General features: G+C 43.1%; 1 protein-coding gene across 1 annotated transcript in view; it reads left to right on the plus strand.

The window, feature by feature from the left end:
* Positions 1-974: 974 nt before the first annotated feature.
* The window catches only part of LOC115482082 (spermatogenesis-associated protein 21-like), a 43,133-nt gene continuing 19,578 nt past the window's right edge, over positions 975-24,529 (plus strand). The window contains exons 1-6 of the mRNA XM_030221645.1: positions 975-1,068; positions 2,037-2,092; positions 5,378-5,454; positions 11,925-12,068; positions 21,877-21,948; positions 22,555-22,681. Of these exons, the coding sequence (XP_030077505.1) occupies positions 976-1,068; positions 2,037-2,092; positions 5,378-5,454; positions 11,925-12,068; positions 21,877-21,948; positions 22,555-22,681 (569 nt within the window). The 5' untranslated portion in view covers position 975. The remainder of the gene's footprint in view (positions 1,069-2,036; positions 2,093-5,377; positions 5,455-11,924; positions 12,069-21,876; positions 21,949-22,554; positions 22,682-24,529) is intronic.

Genomic DNA, 24,529 nt, shown 5'->3' on the forward strand with positions numbered 1-24,529 from the left:
ATTTTTGTTTTCAGTTAGTTTCCTAATAATTCCTAACATTCTATTTGCTTTCTTACCTGCTGCTGCACATTGAGCACAGGGTTTCAGTGTATCATCAACGACGACACCTAGATCTTTTTCCTGGGCGGTAATTCCTAATGTGGAACTTTGCATCATGTAGCAATCATTTGGGTTCCTCTTTCCCACATGCATCACTTTGCACTTGCTCACATTAAACATTATCTACCATTAGGATGCCCAGACCCCCTCCCACTCTCATAAGGTCCTGCCCTTGTTCTCCAGTTACTGAAGATCTGATCTTGATTATCCAGCCAGGTTGATTCTACGTAAAAGTCAATATCTATCAAAAGTTAGTACGTGCAGCGGAATCGTCAGAAAAATAAAACATTAAAGCAAGGGTTAATCCTGACGTCATAAATCTCGTCTACAGTCAAGCCCGCGTATGCATCAAGAAAAAAAGTATCGGGAAGTGGGAAAATACCAACCAGCCCAGTCCAGGTATAGGTGTAACAAAGAGGACGCTGAAGCTGACCAAAGGGGAAGGGCGGAAAGAACAAATAATTGCAGGGGCCCGACCGGCAGAAAGAAAAGTATGCGAGGGAGCCCGCGAAGGCAATGAGCTCGAGGCAACCGGCCGGCCAGCCAACGACCGCGCAACCAGTAAGAGAACCTACCTGGTCCAAGACGAATAGCGGGACAGCGAGCGCGAGGACCACGCCCAGGAGAAGGTGAGTGAGTGCACGCGACGAACTGACAGGACGCTGTGTGCACCTGTGACCGAGCGCGTGGCGGGGAAGGGGCGAGCACGAGGCGCCGCACGAGGCTGTTGTGAAGCTGCTGGGGAAAAGCGGCCCCGGCCCCGGCCCCGGCCCCGCCCACTTCTTCACTGTCTTTTGCTTCTTGTAGGCTCTGCGGAGAGGATGGTCTCGGTTCCGCCTACTGTACTGCCGGCGGCCCTTCCCCTAGAGCCCAGTTATGGAGGCTGATGCGACAGCCAAGTCCATGGGCAGCCCAGGACAGGACGACAGCGAGGAGCTCATAACAGAGGAACTGGAAGAGGAGAAACAGGTAAAGCTCAGCGGTTGATGGAGTGTCATATACCAATGGTTTGATTATCATGGAATGTGTATGGTACGTACGTGCGTGCACACGTGGTGTCATACATGCACGTATGTACTGATTTTATCATTTGTGTAGTGCCCTACACATTCATGAAGGATGCAGTAATATGCATATCGTAGGCATACATAGGAGCCAACTTTTCAGAATTAATGGGGGTGCTAAGCCCAGTGTAAATAGCGCTCCTTTGGACACATACAAGGAATGTTCTCGATATTGGGGGTGCTCAATCACCCACAGCACCCACAGAGTCTGCTCCTAACATACAGAACATGCAGTGATATGAATGTCGACATGCACAAAGGGTGCAGTGATGCTTAGATGTACTTGTTTGCAAGTAATACATACTATTATTATCCAAAGGAGTTGTGGGAGGGCTGAAATGAAGGATGGATATGCAGTACACACTTCTGCTTAGCACACAACTTTGGCATCTGAAAGTTTGTAACATAGATTTGGTTTTAGATCTAGTTTGTAGACTCACTTTCATTATGGTGAGGCTTTTCTGATAATTCAAAAAATGTTCATTGGAATATATGTGGAGAAAATTGCTTTTGAATAAGTTCTTTAGTACATATTTAATTATAGAGGATGGGCAGACTGGATTTGGCCTTTATCTGCCGTCATGATTCTATGTTTCTGTATTTACTAATTGTCAACCACATTCATCTGCCACTAGAGAATGTAACTAGGAGCACCAGAATGATTTATAAAGTGAGTATCGCGATCCAGAGTCTCCAGTCACAGTCACCTCATCATTAGGGGCACACCTATTTCAGTGATTATTGGTGTCCAGGATGCAGTTGTAAAACTTCCTTACCAGGCTGTATTCTATATGGAAGGGTGGGAGGCTGGAGGTGAGCAAGGACTCAGGAGATAACTGTATTTACAGTCTAGGGTTGGTCTGTTTTTGGTAGATCTTGGATGAAGTCCTCCTGCCCAAGAAAAGACGAGCTGGATCTGCTCAGGAAAAGTAAGTACTTGTAGAGAAAGCTGTGCTGCTTGAGAATGGACCTGGCAGGGTGGTTGTGAGAAAACAAAGGCAAATTGGGGCAGAAGAAAGTTGGGGAGGGGGGAGAGGCCATGTTAGAAGCCAAGACTTTGAGTAGTGATTGCCAAATATTTTAAACTAGTAAAAGAGGCCCGTTTCAGAGGAAATGAAACGGGCGCTAGCAAGGTTTTCGTCGTCAATACCCCCCCTCCCTCCCTGGCCAACCCCTTCATTGTTCTGCCATTGCTCTGCCCCCAACGTCATGACATTTGATGCGAGGGCAGGGCCTGGAGCAATTCCCCCCCCCCCCCCCGCCTCCCTGCCTCCCTCCCTGCCAACCCCTTCGTTGTTCTGCCATTGCTCCGCCCTCGAGAGCGGGGCCCGGAGCGATTTTGGTGGCTTCACCACCACGAACCTTCGAACCTTTTTGAAGGAAGTCAGGGCTTGGCTTCACTGACGTCAGTGTCCTCAGAACGTTGAGGGTGAGTTTTATTATAGTAGATTGTGCAACCTATTAGTATTTAAAGTCTCCAGAAGCCCTTCTTACCTCCTTCCTGCTCAGTACATAGTAGATAGGCTAAAACCCTGTTAAATTTTAATTATTTTTGGCTCTTTCACTCCTTTAATTTATTTATTTATTGGGATTTAGTAACTGCCTTTATGAAGAGATTCACCCAAAGCGGTGTACAGCAGGTACACTTTAACATAAAACTTACAGTTTTGTTAACAGCATAACAATAGTAAAATAACCAAGAATAAACATAAATACAATAAAGGAGACATAAATACAATAAAGGAGTATACTTGAAAAAAGCAGATTGAAACCTAATAACAGAACTACTGTGAAACAGTATAAAAAATATACACATTTAACAGTACTGGAATTCCGAATACGAGAGATATAATACAAAGTTATCATAATACTATTGATACACCTAATAAGCATGAATTAGAACATTCAATGAACAGATATGATACTAAAGAAATTCTACAATATGGCTTACTATATAGCTGAGGGACCAAGAGCAGATGGATGATGGGAACAAGATGTGTGATACAGTCAGTTGGGATAATTTGATGGTTAGCTAAACTGAAGGCTGCTTTTCCTTGCACCCCCCTTTCTAAACCACATGTCTACTAGTGAGTACATATTTATTTAGATTTTGCTCACAACTTTTTCAGTAGTAGCGCAAGGTGAGTTACATTCAGGTACCCTGGATATTTCTCTGTCCCAGGAGGGCTCACAATCTAAGTTTGTACCTGTGGCAATGGAGGGTTAAGTGACTTGCCCAAGATCACAAGGAGCAGCAGTAGGTTTTGAACTGGACACCTCTGGATTGCAAGACTGGTGCTCTAACCACTAGGTTACTCCTCCACTCAGCAACATTCCATGTAAAATCTCAAATAATTTATTTGGATTTTGCTCACACCTTTTTTAGTAGTAGCTCAAGGTGAGTTATGTTCAGGTACGCTGGATATTTCTCTGTTGCAGGAGGGCTCACAATCTAAGTTTGTACCTGAGGCAATGGAGGGTTAAGTGATTTGCCCAAGATCACAAGGAGCAGCAGTGGGATTTGAACCAGCCACCTCTGGATTGTAAGACCAGTGCTCTAACCACTAGGCCGCTAATAGTGCTAACAGCTAATATGTCACTAAAGTTACAGTGGTGCACAGTCATACTACTACTAACTGTCCTAATAACTGCCTCATTCTGCCTGCTTCAGTTTTCAAGACCCTTCTCTGCAGGCCATTTGGCTTCTTCCTGCACACAGGGGGTGTGGGCATCAATGGTTAAGAGCCCCTGTTGTCAATAAATAAATAAATATACAAATACCTGTTCTAAGTATGGTAAATCCTTGGTATAAGTAATTAGTGTAGCCTGAGCAACTGAAGAATAGATTCCAGGAAGAAGATTTTTAAACGCAAGTTGGCCAGGGTGTTGTGCATGATACAATTCTTTATTTTCACACATATCTGGAATATTATCTTATGTTAATACAAAAGAGGCAGTGGAGAAGAGTCAGGAAGTAGAAGGATGGCAAGTGCTGCTTCAATATATCTTAATTGGGGAAGCAATTTGCTTCTAGTGAAATTTAGTTATAAATGTAAGATAACAGAAGTATCCAAAAGAACTAGTTTTGATCAAGAAGGTAGGCAATAAGAAATGTTTCCACAAGGTGGAAATCTGTTATATTGTTCCTAGCTCTGCAACTTCCCCTCTGGGTCTCCTGTCCCTTAGTAGTATTCTTCTGACAAATGTAGAAAAAAAAACCACCGAAGTGGAAAGAACACCAATGTCACAGAGGAAAGCGAGGAGTGGGAACAGAATCAGGCTCTTCAAAACAGACCCAACACACTCAATATGGATTACAATATGGATTACAATATGGAGTGGAGGAGTGGCCTAGTGGTTAGGGTGGTGGACTTTGGTCCTGGGGAACTGAGTTCAATTCCCACTTCAGGCACAGGCAGCTCCTTGTGACTCTGGGCAAGTCACTTAACCCTCCATTGCCCCATGTAAGCCACATTGAGCCTGCCATGAGTGGGAAAGCACAGGGTACAAATGTAACAAAAAAAAAAAATTGTAATAGAGGATGACTCAACACAGTACCATGTTTCAGCACTGAAAGCACCTTCTTCAGGAGTCTTGCTGCAAGTGTCTGACAATCTTAATTGTTATGTCTTCAAAAATGAAACTTTGTGGGCTTTATAAAGACCGTTGAAAGGTGTGTTTTTTTTTTCTAGCCTACCAGTGGCGTTCAGAAGCAATATTATTCGTAACACCTTTCAACGGTCTTTGTAAAGACCACAAAGTTTCATTTTTGAAGACATAACAATTAAGACTGTCAGACACTTGTACCAAAACTCCTGAAGAAGGCGCTTTCAGTGCCGAAACATGGTACTGTGTTGAGCCATCCTCTATTAGAATTTGTAGTCCATTTTGAATGTCTTGGATCTGTTTTGAAGAGCCTGATTCTGTTCCCACTCCTTGCTTCCCCCCCCCCCCTTAGTATTCTTCTCCATTGCAAAGCACAGAGTTCCCAGTTCCAGGAAAGAGGCCAGTCCTGGATTTCTAATAACCCTGTCCTTAAGCATTATGGGATGTACAGTACTGGTTTCAATGGGTAGAATCAGAAATTACTACACTGCTGACTAGATCTCCTTCCTGGAACTGGGTAACTTGACAGTTCTGCAGGTATCCTGATGCACAGACAGTTTTCTTTGGTGTTACAGTGTGTCTTTTTCTTATTTAATTTTTTCCCACAGTCAGAAAGAGCAGACTCCGAAGCCCCTGGACAGTAACGTAAACCTCGTCTTCACCCTCACTCCCAAGCAGATTGCAGGTACTGAGATTTTCAGTGGAGTTGATAGGAGGAAGGGAGCATCCACTAGCAGGCTTTCAACTTCTTATCTCATACCCTGTCAGTGACAGCTTTCATCTGTTTGCATTTAGCATGTGTGTGTGAATAATATGCATTTTTATGCATGCATGTGCTATGCACATATCTGTAGGAATGTATGCATTTACAGAAGCACAGCAACAACTAAGACAAAAAATAAGTGGATGTGGAGTCAATATAAGCAAAAATCTCAAAACTAAATAAGCGACCCACTATAATTACAAAAAGTGTGTGACCAGTAAAAATAATAAAAACGGAAGGAAAAAGCCTCAAAGCGCTCCATACCTAAAGATCTATAAAGCTAGAACGATCATAATGATCTGTGATTCATCATTGGCTGAAAAAAACCTTCTGAAAATCTCGAAGATTACTATATGGAATACATCAAAACATCAGCTATCGTTATGCATCAAAATATCCATGTGCATAAAAAAAAACAAAGTCCCATACAGGATAAAGAAACTTCAGAGATGGTACTTAGCTCTAAACGTCCCTCCTGAAATTCTTACAGCTCTTGTGGCTACGTTCAGCATCTGCAAGCACCCCAGACCAACGCAGGCCAGCGGTTTCACTCGGCTCACATTAGCGCTGCTGCTTCAGGGTCTTTAGAATCGGGGTGAAATCGGGGAGGAAGTGAAGAAGACAGGAAAGAGAAAAAAAGAGAAATGGACCGAAAACCCTGGCAAGAGAGTTAAGAGAAGACAGAAGAAAGCAGAAACCAGATCAACTAAATGGCCAGACAAGAAAGGTAGAAAAAGAATTGTATTTGTAATTCAGGATAAATTAGTGTCCTAGCACAAAATAGAGAGGCTCCTTCAGATCTGCACCAAGAACAGATGCAACAAACAGCGGGTCCAAAAGTGGTCTCAATATAAAACCACCTTCCTCAGGTCAGGACAGTATTCCATAAAAGCATTATACTACCCCCATCAACTACCTCACCATCCTGCAAACTGCTGTCTCCCCATATAACTATGCCCTGCAAACACCCACCACATTCAAAGCAAATACAGAACACACAACAGAGATACACAAATTACAAGTAATTCCCTAGCTGTGGTGTACTGCATTTTAAGTTATTTAATATATATTTCTTCTACTTCTTGTGCTATTTTTGCTGTGAAGCCTACCGACTAACTTTACAGCTTTCTTATTGGCTGCAGATACTAAGTTACCCAGTTCCAGGCTGGAGCCTTATTGGCCAATTATGATTTTGAATTTACATCCCAAAGCAATATGGGTTTTGTAGTGCCCGATCCTGCCCATTGAAATCAGTGCTGCAATTTCCGTCATGCACCAGGATGGGGATGGTCAGAAATCCAGGACTGTCCCAAAATCTGCAGCTTGGACCTAGGTAAATTGGCATCTCTGTGGCTATGTGTATTGACAGTAGTTATAAACAATCTTTTATTTTATTAACAATAAATATATCAGTCACTCATACACAATTACATATATTCACCATTACATATATTGTATAACATGGTTTCACTTGAATATCCTTACGTTACTGCCATCCATATATTTATACACAACAATGTGTGGTTATCAGTGATTCTCTCAAGACCAGTACATCAAGTCATGAATACAAATTTAATCTGATGCCAAGTACTCAATCGTTACTTCCATAATATACGTGGGTTCTAAAAGAAACCCGCGTGATCTATTGTTCATTGTTCCATTAAAGCATCGATCAAAACAAATGTATGTGGGGTTGGACTGTGCTACCAACCGCAGTGATGTTATTTGTTGAGAGTAAATATCGCTGAAAATATCCAAAACCCACACAAAATGGAGGCTAGGAGCGTGTATCCAAGTTTGAAAACATCTCTATGCCAGTTCCTCGATGCTGATCGGCATTTCGTCTCCTTCGTCAGGAGGAACCACAATGATAATGTTATCTCAGGCTGCGCGCCACGTGGGAATCGGCCGGACTTCCGCCCCAGGACCGCATCACCGGAAACCCCACATACATTTGTTTTGATCGATGCTTTAATGGAACAATGAACAATAGATCACGCGGGTTTCTTTTAGAACCCACGTATATTATGGAAGTAACGATTGAGTACTTGGCATCAGATTAAATTTGTATTCATGACTTGATGTACTGGTCTTGAGAGAATCACTGATAACCACACATTGTTGTGTATAAATATATGGATGGCAGTAACGTAAGGATATTCAAGTGAAACCATGTTATACAATATATGTAATGGTGAATATATGTAATTGTGTATGAGTGACTGATATATTTATTGTTAATAAAATAAAAGATTGTTTATAAGTTCTGGAGTCTTTAGTGGAGATACATATAATAACTGACTCCGGTTTTTCAATAAAGAACCCTATAGAATATTGGTTGTTATGTGTATTGACAACCAGTGGCCTAGCCAGACCTTCAGTTTGGGGGGGGGGGGGGCTCAGCCCATAGTGCATGGACATAAAAATTTGTTCCCTGCTCTCCACCCCTTCATTGCTCCCCCATCCCCCCACTCAAACTTTAAATACCCGAATTAGCTGGGATCCAAAAAGCCCCACCAGCTGAAGAGGCCCTCTTCCAGCTGCCAGAAACTCCCCAATGATGGCAGTCGGTGGCATGTTCCATGGGCTGCCACCATGCTCCCTCCCCCCGTATATGCTCAGTTTTTGTGCTGTTGTGGCGACGGGCCCTAGAAAGTTCCACTGATGGCAGAACTGGAATACATGCTATGTAAATTCAATGACAATTCAAAGGGAGCCAGCCAGATCTTATCTACCGACTACCAGGAGCCTGGACTAAGGCCGAACCTACCATATTGCAGGTCATCTCGTCCGCCATATCCCAATTTCCCAGAATAATCGTACCGGGCAATCCAAACCTACATCTAGAGAATGATGCGGATACCAATGGTCATTATTGAGAACAACTGAACTCACTGTACACAGAAGAGGACCATGAATAAGGCCACACTTTAGATATCCTTACTTCCTATCCCAACAACCTGATTGGATCTTGCACATGGAAGCTAATTTCCAAGTGGACTTTACCATTAATATCTGTCTAATAAACCACTCCAATTAAACTCCATTACCCTTGAAAACCCCTCACAAGAATCAATAAAATGGGATGAGACTCCAAAGTCAAAACTCGAAATTCACCCTGGTTTTTGGAAGAGCTATCACAACTAAAACAAAAATGTAGGAACCTCGAAAAGAAATTAAGAAAAAGTAAATCCACTACAAACAAAAAGTAATTGACTCCAAATGAGAATACTACAGCACCCTAGTGGGCCAGGATACCCTTAACAATAAAAAACTATTCACTCTAGTTAGGAGCCTCACCTCCATTCATTCTCCTGATAAAGAGCAACAAACATGCCCCTCCGCTCAAGATCTAATTGACTACTTCGAAAGCAAGGTCACTTAAATCAGAATTGACATACCCAACCATAATTGAAAATAAAAAAAACTTAAAATACCATAACTTAGGTGACAACTCCACCCTATATTCAAGTCAGGGAATTAAAGCAAACCAACTATGGGAATTCTTCCAACCACTGTCAACTGAAGATGTAAAATCACTTCTACTAAAATGCTCACGCTCACATTGCTTCCTAGACATTGTCCAGAATTCTTGTTCCAAACCACCCCAACAGAAGTGATTCAATGGTTAACAGACTGCCTCAACGAGCTACTTGATTCTGACTCTCTTCCCCCAGACATGGGCAAAATCATTCTCACACCTCTAGTAAAGGGTTCAGGGTTAGATATGGCCTTTGTGGCAAATTATCGCCCACTCTTTACAAAAATGCTTGATTCATATGTCAGTAAACAATTTTCCAAATACCTGGATGCATTCTCAACACTACACCCACCAGTCCCAATTCGGATTCAGATCTGCACACAGCACTAAAACCCTGCTCCTAGTACTAACAACGTATATCAAGCAACACCTATGCAAAGGAGATCAGGCTCTACTATTTCAGTTCGACATCTCAGCGGCGTTCTACGCAGTAGATCACGTAATGCTACTGGAACGTCAGAATCAGATTGGAATAACTGGACCAGGCCTCAAATGGTTCACTGAATTCCTCTCAAACCAGCTACTCAGTGAAAAAAAAAATAAAAACCTTTCCAAATTTTGGATTCCAAAATGTGGATTTCTCCAAGGTTCCCCGTTGTCCCCCATCCTGTTTAACTTCCTCATGTCCTCCCTCAGCTCTATAAACCTGGGATCAGGAGAATTACTACTATCATATGCGGACGACATCATGCTCCTACTACCTCTGACATTCCCCCACCCAGATCCAACCCATCTGGCAACATTCGGGCTTGGGCTCTGGCAAACAAATTGAAATTGAACACTCAAAAGACGAAGATTCTCTGGTTCCGGATTCAAGGAACTGAGGTTCCAACTTCAATAACACTACCTAACAACATCACCTTCCCAGTTGAACCAGAAGCCAGAGTCCTTGGGGTCATCCTTGACTCCTCTTTATCACTCACATCCCACATCAACCAATTATGGAAGAAAATGTTTAAAATGAGGTAACTTCGTCTAATAAGATCACTCTTTGATCAAAAAGCCTTTGAGATACTGGTACAAATGGTTATTCTTATGCACCTGGACTACTGCAATGCCCTATTTCTTGGCATCAAGAGCAAACATCTAAAAAAACTACAGATCATACAGAACACAGCAGCAAGATTAATATTCGAACTGAATAGATACACCAGCGTTTCACCTTACCTAACAATAGTACACTGGTTACCAATAGCAGAAAGAACTAAGTTTAAAGCTGCCTGCCTTATCTTTCAAATTCTTCAAGGTGCAACCTCTGCACTCCTGATTAACATCTCATCTATCTGCATTGTTCACTTCAACAGACTAAAAGAACAATTGATCCTAGCCCCACCGTTTCCCAAGGGAGTCCAATTCCAGAGGTTCTTTAACTCGTAGTTCTTGGTGACAGGAATCCCACTATGGAACTCACTCCCTTTGATTATAAGAGCAAAGAAAACCTACCCCAGTTTCCAGAAGAAGCTAAAAACCTTCTTCTTCCCAAAGACTGCAACATAATACCCACCGAGCATTGATCGCCAAGTACTGTAGAAATATCTAACATAACACTAGCTATAATCTTACAGAATAACGCTCTACAACGCTATAATAAGAATGTATTCACCAAATGCCTTAATTATTAATCTGTAACTGCTGCCCCACTAATGTTGTAAACTGCACTGAACCTTAAACAGGGGATATTAGCTGTATAAAAGACCTAAATTGAACTGAATTGAATGACTGAAAAATGTCCATGTGTTAGGAACGTCCAGATCCCCCCCTTAACATGCCCCTGACACGCCCCCTTGTGATTTGAACACACCTCTGACGGACTTTATAGAAAAATGTCTAAAAATTGGTTTTGAAAATACCAATTTGGACATTTCTGTGAGAAAAACATCCAAATGCAGATTTATTTCACTTTTTGGATGGTTTTCTCTTTTGAAAATGAGCCCCATAATCACATAAAAAACAAAACAATAGTCATAATTTAAAAAATGTCTTAATCTTAAGAGAAATTTGTCTTACTGTGAGCAGCCATGGACAATTAATCTTAAAAGGCCTGAGAGAAGAACTGGAGCACTGATGGCATCATACATAATTCAGTCGGTATCTTCTTAACTTAGGACAACACAAAGACTGTCCTAAGTGAACCAGGTAGTTAGTCAGGTACTGCCTCTGAATATTGGCAATGAACCTGGATAGGGGCTGGCAGTCAAGGTTTGGGTTTAAGTCAGCCAGCAGCGACCAGCACTGAAAGAAATATTGACCACTACCAGCTGAATATTGTCCGTTTAGGCTGAAAATAGGGCACAAATTTAGAAGCCAAACTTAGCTAAATTTAGGAGCTCATGATTTTTTGAATATCAGGCCCAGAATTTCTGCACTGGTGGGAGATGGAAAAGAAACGAAGCCACCCCCCAAATGGGAATAGCAATTCCAGTAGCTACATCATGCAAACACTAATTCACACTAACAGTGTTACGGAACTGCACCTTTTAAAGAGTTCTCCCCTCTTATCTGTCCTTCCAGTCAAAGACACAGACAGATCCAACACAGATAGAAATGCAGACATCCATACAGACATATTGCACTAACATACACATTCACACAAACACACATGAATGCAGAGGGATTGGAAAGATTTCCATGAGCAGTTTCTGGTTTTTTTTTTTTTCTTATGGCTACTGTTTCCTTTTTTACTTTTCTGCTTGTCTGCCTCTTGTCATATCCCCCCTCTTCTCTGCTCCCTTCTTGCAGCCAGATGGTGCTATCACCATTCTGGCATAGACAGAAAGGAGGAAGCCCGTAAAAAGGGGAGATGGGTCCCAGCCGCCCAGTAACTTGCTCTATCTTCCCTTCTTGTCCACAGCATTCCAGCATGCCTTTGAGAACTTCAGGAGAAGCCGAGGGGACAAGATTAGCAAGGATGACCTGCAGTTCAGTTTAAGCACCATGAACATTTACCTGAATCGCCAGGACAACCTTGAGGCCTTGAAGAGCGCGGATGTTGATAGTGAGTACCCTGAGATATGTATAGTTTGCTGTCCTTTTTTGCAGGATGCAAATTTATACATAAAGTTGGAATAGATGCATGTGATTTTTTTTAGGGGGGGGGGCATTTTTTCTGTTCCTGGTGGGCTCACAATCCAAGTTTTTTTTTGTACATGGGACAATGGAGCTTAAGTGATTTACCCAGGATAACATGGAGCTGCGGTGGGAATTGAACCCAGCTCCCCTAGTTCTGAACCCACTGCACTAACCATTAGGTTACTCTGGCATAGTGTAAACACATATGTATTTATTGTGAGCCTTTCTTATTTATTTATTTATTTATTTACTTACATACTTAGGGGACCTTTTACTAAAGCTTAACACATGGTAACGGAATTAGCACGCATTAAATGCCTATGGGCCACGTGGCAGTTAGTGCCCGCTAATGTCCATTAGCACACGCTAAGGTTTAGTAAAAGGGCATCTGTCTGGGTAAGTGAACATTATTTTGCTCTGTGTTTTGGTGACTTAAAGACTGGGATAAAAGAAAAATTTTAGGTTTAGTGATAAAAGAAGTTTGAATTTTAAAAAAGCAAACTTTGGGCTTTTTTTTTTTTTTACAAAGCCACACTAGCAGTTCCCATGTGGCAAATGAAAGGAAGCCCATTCAATTCCCATGCAGGAATCACTAGCACGGCTTTGTAAAAAAAAGCGCTTTATTTGTTTACTAGTTTAAATAGTGTAAAACCCTTTTCCCCATAGTCTTTAACTTGACCTTTCTGCCAGAGGTTGAAACTTAACAGTCACAGCCCAGAGCACTCTAGAAGGCACAGCAGGGCCTAGATCCCAATACAAAATAACAGATAAATCAACTAATCCTTAGCGACATTCCCACCCACCCATGTTCGTCCATGGTTAAGTTAACCCTTATCCAGTTCCCCTTTACATCCAAATGGAAAACCACCCCAGCATAATAGCTACCCCCCACCCCAAAAGAAAAATTAGAGAGCACCCTCCCTACTCTGTATAGCACAGTGTACCCTCCACTTTCAATTGGCTTTGGAATTCCCCTGCATGTTGTGCAGACTTTTTAGGTTTGTTGAAACTAGTCATATTACCACACAAAGGAACAGTTGTCTCACTTAGGGCTTCTGTGAGGCCATAAACAAAATTCCACCGCTTCTGGTATCTCCTGATGGCATATCCATTCTCCTCATCCACTAGCTCTTAATAGTCATATATACAGTGATATATTCAGTGTATACAGAATGGGAATGAAAATGGTGAAATGCAAACATTGTATATTGTATAGAAACATTGTCTTATGTGAGGTGTTCAAACTCTCATACTGATTTTAACATGCTTCCAATCAACATGTTGTGCAAACTCCTCTCGATTCAAAGCAATAAATCTTGCAGTGAGATATTTTCACGGTCAATGCTACATGTGCCTGTTAAAAAACATTTTTAGGAGTAAATCTTTGATCAGCACTTATCTTTTCAAACTCAAGTGTCTGCTGTCATAGCTAAAATTTTTAAGATCCTTTGGAGATGAAAAAGGATTAGAGACTATTTCACAAATCAGTCTTTCCCGCTGTTAATACAAACAATGTTACTATCACAAATTGACAACTGTAGAGTCAGATATGTGGGTAGCAAGGAAACTGTGATCAAAATGCTACAAACAGTTCAAAACACAGCAGCCCACTTGATTTTCAGGGTATCAAAGTATGAAAGAGTAACCCTGTTGTTCCTCAATTTACACTGGCTCCCAATTAAAGCACAATTTGATGTTGAAAACCAGTACCCTCATATATAACATTTTGATTGGAATGGCACCAGCTTATATAGTAGATATTAATTATCTAGAAGGAATGCAGACCTCCCCAGTTGCAAAAACATAATCTATAAGTCATCTCACACAGTAACTCTGTTACTTGGGATTCCAAGTGATGGAATCACATTCCCAAGGAAATAAGAGGTATAAATAATTACTTACTATTTTACAAAAACTTGAAAACGTATCTTTTTTGGAAATTCTTTAAATAAGATTGAATTGTAAACTTGGAAAATTGCATATTTATGACTGATTTTTGGTAATTGTAACTTTATTCAGTATATTGTTAATGTAATTGAGTTCCGTTAAATGTAAGCCACCTTAAACTGAAATTAATTTTTGGATAATGTGGGATATAAGAACAGATAAATAAATGTATAGATTTAATAAAGGTAAAGATTGTCAGACAGGGGAAAGTAAGCCAGAGCATGTTATGGCGTAAGGGAATGAGCCTTGAAACAGCTAAGTTGAAACATGATCGTGTCGGCACAAAGTTCCCCTTTGTTAAAATAAGTGAATCACATGTTGTGGATTTATAAAATGATTTAGCATTAATGCCCTAAAGTTGAATATATATTGGTTTTATAGCACGTTGGCAGCAAGTTTATGTATTTAAATGAAGTTGAGTAACCAGAATGGACAATGAAGATCTTCAGTGAATGACTCCCGTCAGGGGCTCGTTTCACTGACCAAGAAATTGCATTTCTGATTAAATCTATACATGAGGCATAATAGTGGATGTTTATTTTTTTAACAATAAAAATGTTTAAACATAGAAGTGACTGAGTATGTAGAACAGCATTTACAGGCTCAGCTACGTTCCTTTATTTATTAGGATTTATTTACCGCCTTTTTGAAGAATAGATCAAGCATGAGCAATAGACAATTACAGCAGTAAAAATATTCAAAAACAATACAAAGTATGGCATGGTATACTATTTACAATGTCAACAGAATACATAATAGAACATTATAGGTGATAGCGAAGGGTAAAGCAAAGATGTAACATATAGAAGGGTAAGAAAGTAGGAAGAGTTAGAAAGTAAGGTGATTGATTTAAAGAAAGTTGCACGTGAGGTCAGAGAAATGGTTAAATGTTATCTCAGCTAGAGTAGGAGTGGATAAACATGTCCTGCTGCAGTTGTGCAGCCTGAGTACTCCTTGTGTGTGTGAGTGACAGTAACTCACACACACAAGTGTGGTGTGGAGGAGTGGCCTAGTGGTTAGAGCACCAGTCTTATAATCCAGAGGTGGCCAGTTCAAATCCCACTGCTGCTCCTTGTGATCTTGGGCAAGTCACTTAACCCTCCATTGCCTCAGGTACAAACTTAGATTGTCAGCCCTCCTGGGACAGAGAAATATCCAGTGTACCTGAATGTAACTCACCTTGAGCAAAATCCAAATATAAATAATAATGAGTTGGTTACTTCTTCAAGTACAGGCCTGGTTGAAGAGCCAAGCTTTCACCTGCTTCCTGAAGTAGAGATAGTCTGTAGTCTTGTGTTAAGCACAGCCTTTCAGGCAGTGCATTCCACAGTGTGGGGGCTATAGACACATAAATGTACAGGCTAGGGAAAGCATAATAGGGGTAATTTTATAAAAGGTGCCTCCAATTGGGGAGTGCCTGTCCACCTAGCCCAGTATCCTGTTTCCAACAGTGACCAATGCAGGTCACAAGTACCTGGCAGAAACCCAATTAGTAGCACCAATCCATGCTGCCAATCCCAGGGCAAGCAGTGGCTTCCCCTTCTCTGTCTCAATAACAGACTATGGACTTTTCCTTCAGGAATTTGTCCAAACCTTTTTTCAACCCAGCTACGCTAAGCACTGTTACCTCATCCTCTGGCTCAAGTTCTAGAGTTTAACTATTCTTTGGGTGAAAAAATATTTCCTCCTATTTGTTTTAAAAGTATTTCCGTGTAACTTCACTGAGTGTCCCCTGGTCTTTGTACTTTTTGAATGAGTGAAAAATTGTTTCACGCTGGTAATTGGAAAGCAAAACCAGTGCTGGGGAGACTTCTACGGTCTACACCCTGATCATGACTGAATAGATAGGGATGGCCTTGAGTGTAAATTTTAAGGGGCTTCGATGTTAGCTTCAGGACTTTTAGTACAAGAAGAGTGCTGGGCAGACTTATACAGTCTGTGACCTGAGAATGGCAAGGGAAAGGAAAATGGAACTTGATACACCACCGTTCTGTGGTTTTTGCAACTACATTCAAAGCAGTTTACATAGTATATTCAGGTACTTATTTGTACCAGGGGCAATGGAGTGTTAAGTGACTTGCCCAGAGTCACAAGGAGCTGCAGTGGGAATCGAACTCTTCCCTAGGATCAAAGTCCACTGCACTAACCACTAGGCTACTCCTCCACTCCACAAGGACAAATCAAACTCAGGTATACATATAAAGTATCTCATATCAAGTAAAATGAGTTTATCTTGCTGTCACTTGCTATGTTACTATGTTACCTCCACCCGCTCCATACCACTCAGGATTTTGTAGACCTCAGTCATATTGCCCCTCAGCCGTTTCTTTTCCAAGCCGAAGAGCCCTAACCTCTTTAGCCTAAATGAACACACCTAAGTGCAGCAAGCAACATGTGTGTAAATGGAAGACACACCCATGTCCCACCTGTAGTCCACTCCCCTTAAATTTACACACTTAGGCCTACCACTCCTTAGTAAAAGGGCCCCCTAACGGGGGCTACCGCACGCTAAAAGCACTACTGCGGGATGCACTGAGGTGTCCTGTGGTAGTTTCCTGTTCAACACGCACTAATCATGCACTGGAAAATATTTTTTTATTTTCCAGTGTGGGAGGCGTGGCCATGGGCAGAGTAGAGATGGAACGTTACTGCACGCTACCTGATTGTGTGAGAGTCCTTACCACCTCCTAAAAAGGTGGCGGTAAGGGCTCCAACAGTAATAGCCATGCGCTAATATGGAAATTAGCGTGCAGTGTCATTAAACACCTAACACCCACCTGAGTTTTAACCCTGCGGCCTCCTAAAGGGTCTGTCCCAGCACTGCTCAGGCCTGCCTGCACCTGGGCATGTGCTGTACATTGGCATACCCTTTCCCCCACCGGACTAGGTTATGCTTGCCTCTGGGTGAGTCTCCCACCCACAACTTAATTCTCAGTGGTTTCTAAGGACACTGGGGCCATACTTCCAGATAAGTCAGGCTGTCCCCTATTCACGGTTCCGGTCACCTCAGGAACTGGTTCTGCTGGAAGCACTGGAACACCTCCTCCTGACACTTTGTCAGCTGGTTCCACCTGGACTGGTTCAAGAGCTGGAACTGGAGAGGTGGTCTCTGCTGCTTCCCTTTGTTGGGCTGCCCGTGCCTAACTACTGGTCACCATACCGGAAATGCTGACTCCACAATCAAGGGTAATGTTCATTGGACCCATGTCGGCTCCACACAGCATTGGTACCCCAATCCAGGTATACTCAAGCAGTGGGTAGAGTCTTTCTGGATCCTTTGGCTAACACTACATCTGCAGTGCGCTCTGGAAGAATAGCATCTTTTGGCACGAGCTCTGGTCATAATAAAGTCATGCTAGAACCAGTGTTCACAAGCCCAGCCACCTGGGTCTGATTCACAGTTACTGGGATAATATAGTGTTATGGAAACCCATCTGCTTTCTTGCTTGATGAATGACCAGTAACTTTCTGTGCTGCAGCTACTATGTAGGTCTCCTCCGTAGGACTGGAACTACCCACGAAAGCCACCAGCTTCGGTGCAGGAGCTGGAATGCTCTTTAGTGCAGGCTTGGGGTTATCTGGGCAATCCACTTTGAAATGTCCTGTACGCCCACACTGGTAACAAGGGCATTCATGCCTAAAGTCTTTAGGTTTTTGGGGAGCACTGGAGGGTTTGCTGACCATCTCTGAAGTTGCAGGGATATTTAGCTTAGGGCCCTGCCTTCCCTTAGATCCTGGCTGCTGCGGATACAGATGGTTTCTCTTTGCCAACCAGGGATGGTTACCCACAAAGATGTCATCAAACTCAGCTGCCTTCTCTGGAGTACGGGGCTGGTGATCTTGAACATGTTCCCTCACCTTTGGATGACAATGCTGAAGAAACTGCTCCAGGACTATCAGGTTTTGGTAGTCCTCCAGGGTTTTAACCTCAGCTCCATTAAGCCACCGTTGGTGCTGATATCTTAACTGGAACACAAACTCGCTGTGAGTATCATCCGCCCCCTTTAGTATGTAGGTCTTGAGGGCAGTGTTGCCAGTTGGGCGGTTTTCCCGCCCAATTGGGTGGTTTTCTGTGACCCGCCGCGGGAAATTTTTGCCCGCGGTGGGTTGCGGTTTTTTGGGCTTGTTTTGGGGTCTTTCAGCGGTTTTTTAGTGGTTTTTTGGGCCGCAGGGGCGGGGCTAGTGGCATTTTGGGCGGGGTTAGTGACATTTTGGGCGGGGTTAGTGACGTTCTGGGCGGGGCCAATTACGGGGAGGCGGGGCCGGTGACGGCGGGGCGGGGTTGATGACGGCGGGGGTGGGGGTGTCAGGGGCGGGGTTTGACTTTGGGCGGGTTTTGGGCTGGTTTGGGTGGGGAAAAAATTTTCCACCTGGCAACCCTGCTTGAGGGTAATGGCATAATGGTTCAACAAAGCTTTGTGCGCCTCCTCAAACTGGACAGTCCTTGGAATGCTTCAGATGCTCTGCCAGTGCAGACCCTTACGTCCCAGATAGTTCACCCAGTCTTTCTTGGGAATGTCATTGAAGCGGCAAATTTTCTCAAAGGCAGTTTAGATATCCATCAATGTCCCCTCGGGTGTTAACAAGTTGGGCTCAATCCGGGTTGTGAATCCTGCCTCTGGCCTCAGCGCAGGGGTTGGGCTGGAGCTTTGGATACGAACCACTTCCATCTCCAACTTCATTTTCTGCAACTGGAATTCACGCTCCTCACACCGCCGTTGGTCTTCCTCTTGTTGCTGTCGCTCTTCCCGTTCCTTTCGCCGCTGTCGATCTGCCATGTAGATCTGCCAGATTTCAACTTGTGAGGCATCCTGCCAACTTACAGGCCTCAGCCCACAATGAGTCTGGTCTCGCTGAGGTCATCCGGTTGCTCTTGTGCTAGGTCAGGCCATTGCCAGACGCCATCAGCACGCTGCTAATCTCCTAACACTACTAAAAAAAACTGAATGGAGAAAGGAACCTGTTACTGCTGCACTCGTTAACTGTGCTGTATGTCTGGAGTTACAGATAAAAATCTGAACCACTCAGTGTATAGTGACCCTCACCACACGTACTGAGCCTGACAAACCCACAACGCTGCCACAAAAAAGAGGGTAAAAGTCTGTCATGAAATGCCTAACACCCACCTGGATTTTAACCCTGAGGCCTCCTATAGGGTCTGTCCCAGCACTGCTCAGGCCTGCCTGCACCTGGGCACATGCTGTACACTGGCATACCCCCCCCCCCCCCCCCCACCGCACTGGGTTATGCTTGCCTCTGGGCAAGTCTCCCACCCAAAACTTAATTCCACGGTGGTTTATAAGGACACTGGGGCCACACTTCCAGGGGTCTCACAGTTCCTGGAAAGCACCCACAGACCAAGCAAACAAACAGCAGGATTCTTAGTTAGTCCAGGACAACAGAGCTAATAAACTAATTATGGTTTATTATCAGAAAAATAGAACCGCATACAGTGAAGAAATTGGTGGAAATAGTGAACAATAACAGGTAAATTAAACAGGAAGTAACATAAAACTAACTAAACACATTCACTACCTGAGCAGTTCCTGGGGAGTTAAAATATAACTGCTCATAGGTTTGAACAGAGCCTCAGTGAAAAGTTCTTTCTTCGCTCCACTCCCTATCTGAGACTGAGAACTTCCAGCAACTTCTGACTGGTTTGTGAACTGCAGGGCCAATCAGAGCTTAGAGCATTAACAATGAGGGGTTTCTGGCCAATGGCTCAGCTGATTACTTTCCCTCAGGATTCAAACAGGAAAGAAACAGTCATGTCTTGAACAGGTTTAAGAGCAGGAAACAGACACTACCTGCTGGCCAAACAAGGGACATGCACATCATAAAAATAGCTATACAATTTACAAGCAGGAAAATCCTGTTTTGCTACATGTGGCCATTACAAAAAAATATGGTGTGGCAGCCATTTTACTGCCACGCTAAAAGTGGCTGCAGCATGTGGAAAACCCATGCGCTGACACCAGTGCTGACCACTATTTAGTGCAGCTTGGTAAAAGGACTCATATTCCACTTACACGTGTCCTTGTAGAATAGTGCTAAGGGCTTGTATGCATGTGGCGCTTTTTCCTGCATTTACACATGCAAGAAACTGCAGTCACAGTTATACAATTACCTTTAATGCCTGATTTTATTCAATATCTGTAGAGGCGTTCCTGGGGTGGAAAATGGGTGGGGCAGGGGCAGCACTTAATGTCTGATTCTTAATGGCATGTATAGACACAAAGATATGTCTGCCTTGGAGTAAGTTTGTTATTATTTACTATTATTTATTGCATTTGTATCCCACATTATCCCACCTATTTGCAGGCTCAATGTGGCTTACAGAGTTACAGTATGTAAGACATGTTCATTCCAGGGTGTCAGTTGCAAATAGTCTCTGTACACTTACAATTAGTAATGTTCAGAGAAAAGTAAGGGAAAAGAGAGTGAAAGGTGATAAACAGGATAATGTTAATGTTCTGTAACAGCTTTTGTGGCTGGAGGAGGTTATTTTGTAAAGGTGCATATATTGCCTTTACAAAATAGATGGAATGTATGCACCCACGTGTCTTTTCTTCCAAGGCATACTGTATGTACACGAGTGCATGGGAAAAGCAATTTTCAAAGCGATTTTTACAAGTAAATTGGCTAATTGGCTTCTCTGAAAATCCCCCCCCCCCCCTGGCATTTTTACAAACTTTTATCTGGAGTGCAAAGAAGCAGACTCAGCCTTAGAACTTGCGGGGCCCTGTGCGGGCAAATTTGGTGAGCTCCACCCCACAGTCCGGTATCTTCCCCTCTCTCTGAATCTCCTCCCCTCCACGTTCCAGCGTCTCACTCTTTCTCTGATACCACCCCCATGTTCATAGGAGCCAACTTTTCAGAATTATTGGGGGTGCTAAGCCCAAAGGAAATAACCCCTCCCTGGACACATACAATGAATTCTCTCAATATTGGGGGTGCTCAAGCACCCACAGCACCCACAAAGCCGGCTCCTTTGCCCATGTTGTACCTTAAATAATGTCTCTCCCTGAGTTTACAGCTTGCCAGTGGCAGCAGCAGCAATTCATGTGTACTGCCAGTCCCGGAACCTTCTCACTCCTGCAGAAACAGGAAGTTACATCAGAGGGGATGGGATGCTGCAGAGGGAAGGTTCTGGGAATGGCCCTTGGCAGTGCAAGTGAATCGCTGTTGGTGCAGTTGAGCTGTAGACTCAGGGAGAGACACTGTTTAAGGTACATTGGAGGAGCAGACACTGGACCATGGGTGGGAGGGGTTGAGAAAGAAGTGAGATGCCAGACCCAGGGGCGGAGGGATGGGAAAGAGAGGTACTGACTCAATTAAATGCGGGGGGGGGGGGGGGGTTCCTGTGTAGCTGCCCTTGTCACTCCTGCTTAAGGCTAGCCCTGCAAGGAAGCATTCCCAGACGCATGTTTAATTTTGGGTGGGGAGAAGAAACAACAATTGTATGTGAATTTTCAGGTGTCCACATACTCTTTTACCTATCCTGTCTCCTGTCAGATCAAGCATGTGCTTAGTGCTTGTTAATTTTTTCAACAGGAACTACCCAGCTAATTTATTTTTGAAAATTAAATTCAGAATACATGCAATGAAAGTTCCTGCATAATTTGTAGCCATACAGACTATTTGAAAATTTCCACCATGGGGCATACACATATGCTTTGTTACAGAGCCACAAAGTTGCCCTGCCCTTCTCCAGCCAGCCATCTGCATTTCTTTCCCTGCCTTGGGCCTGTGTCTCCTCAGCACCTGACTTGCTCTTCCTCTTGCAGAAGATGGGAAGGTGAGCTTCAAAGATTTTGTGTCGGTTCTCACTGATGACAATCGCTTCACCTTGTTTATGGGTGAGTGTTATTTGGGAGGGATTTTTCCTTTTTTGTTTCTTCTAAGTGGTGGCTACCTGTATCCCTGGGTAATTGTGTGAGGCAGACTGTATGCTATTTCATTTTGAGTATTTATATACTGCTTAGACCTAAGTGGTTTATAGCTTCACTTTTCAGGTACTATCTAGGTGGTAGTACATTGTACCACTGTTGTACCTGGGACAACGGTGGGTTAAGTGACTTGCCCAGGGTCACACGGAGCTGCAGAGAGAATTGAACCTGGTTCCCCAGGATCTCAACCCACTGCCGGCCATCAGGCAGCAGCTGGAATTGAACCCAGTTCCCCAGGTCCGCAACTCGCTACACTAAACATTAGGCCACTCCTCCACTCCTTTCTCTCCCTCTCTATAGCTCTCAATATGCATATTTACAAGTGCTTTTTTTTACATTTGTCATGTTTGTATACAAACGGTGTGGTCTCTGATATGTCTTAGGGTTTCCTATGAGTTTGCAAGCTGGACTCAGGGGAGTTTATGACAGGGGAGCCAGAAACTTGTAGTTGTGGGGGAGGGGGGAGAGACACACTGTTCTCTTTTTGACCAGTTGCTCCTTTCTCTCCAATCTTAGAAAGTAAAAGCCACCACCCACGAGCTCTTTCGAATTCCGAGAACATGGACATTATCCTCTTTGATGCCATGCAGACGATGGTGACCAAGGATTTTCTACCAGGCAGGTCAATGGCAGAAATACTCTGGTGAGTGTATGTGTGTGTTGGGTGGGGGGGGGGGGTGCAGATTGCACTGCTGCTTCTTTACAATTCCACATTCCCATTCTTCTACACACCCCCTGTTAGGATGGACAGCTTCTCTTCACATAAACACATAAATACTTTACCCTGTAAAGGCCAAGAGTTTAGCCTGGATTGGGTGTCACAGCCACTGTCTGCCAGGATTACGTTTTTTCTTGTTAGTCTCTCTACTGGTCGGCCTTCTCCAAATATGCTCTCTTTCTACCTGTGTGCTGTCATTCACATTTCATTTTCCATCTCTGCATCGGCACCCTTTTGATAGCTAATTGCATATGGCATACCTCCACAAATTCCACTTTCTTTGTTGTTTTCTTATCTCCTTGCATTTGATTCTTGCTTCATAGTGCTGTTAAAATACTTTAGAGTTGTGTTGCTGCTATTATTATCCTTTCCAGAAACAGTGACGTAAGATTTACTGTAAAGTCTATCAAGTTCAGTATCCTGTTTGTAATCTAGGTCACAACTACCTAGCAGGATCCCAAAAGATAGATAGATTCCATTCTGCTTTAAACATAAAAATTTCTCCCAAGTCCAGAGGAACTGATGTCAGTGAGCTAAATGGCAACTTGAGTCCTCAGACACCCCAGCATAATCTGCTATAATCATCCACTGTTTTGAATAGTTTTACATGGAACATGCGAGGCTTTTGAAAGGTTCAGACGTACTGCGCTGAGGTAGCCCATTAACAATCCCAAAGTTGTGGGATTGTTAATGAGTGACCTCAGCGCAGTACCTAATCAGATTTTGGTACAGCACATATAGCTGGCTTCAGTTATACTGTTGGACTTGCTTGGTTCCAGTTTGATATGCTGGGTTGAAAATGGGATTATGGGGGCAAAAGGTGGGAAAACGATTAATAATATTGAGGGGGATATTTATTGTTTTCAGAGATATAATTGCCTGCTGGGGTGGAGGTGGGGGTCTTTCCTCAAATCTCACCTGGGGGAGGAAGATGGTGACCGAGGATGCTGGCGGGTAGGGAGAAAGGAAGACTTGGGATGCAATGGGGAGGAAGAGGGGAGATGTCAGGATGGAGTGGGGAGAGGGTAGATTTTGGATATATACAGCAGAAGAGTGGGAAAGTTACTATAATTTATGTGTCTGCGACTTTAACTTGATACTACAGCATTATGGCTGATTTGAAAATAATATCCATTAATGTAGAGGGCTTGAACTCCCCATTTAAGGGAGAATGTTGTAGCTGTGCCACATGAACTTTATCCTACCACAACATCACTCTGTATTTGTTTACACCGGAGTTGGCAACCACTCCTTCGGAACTACGTAAGCCACATTGAGCCTACAAATAGGTGGGAAAATGTGGGATACAAATGTAACAAATAAAATAAATAATGAGGCATCTCAGCTTTCAACTTCTGTTTGTTCAGTTTAGGAAACACACCTATTTCAGAAAGCCGAGGATTCATTACCCCACCATGTTTAATGGTTGCTTGCGCCCTAAAATTTTGGAGAAGACTGCTTATCATCTGAGTAGTTGCCTGGCCCTTTGCATAGAGATTCAGGGTGTAATTTACAGGTACAATATAGTATCTATTCAAGCTCAGTGTGATGCATCCCTTGTCCATCAGCCACCTGCTCACCTTCCCCAAAAAGCCCACAATCCCAACCAGTCTGGAGGGCCTCAGCCCAGCCTCTTTCCCCTCTCTGGGGTTCAACAAAAAGGTCCGGCAAAGTTCAAACAACATTTCTGTATAGGTAAACCAAAAGTATTCAGGAAATCATGCTTTATGTCAAACCCACTTTTATCACACAAAAATAATCGAAAAACAAATA

This window comes from Microcaecilia unicolor, chromosome 12 (assembly GCF_901765095.1).
Source record: "Microcaecilia unicolor chromosome 12, aMicUni1.1, whole genome shotgun sequence".
Classification (NCBI taxonomy): domain Eukaryota; kingdom Metazoa; phylum Chordata; class Amphibia; order Gymnophiona; family Siphonopidae; genus Microcaecilia; species Microcaecilia unicolor.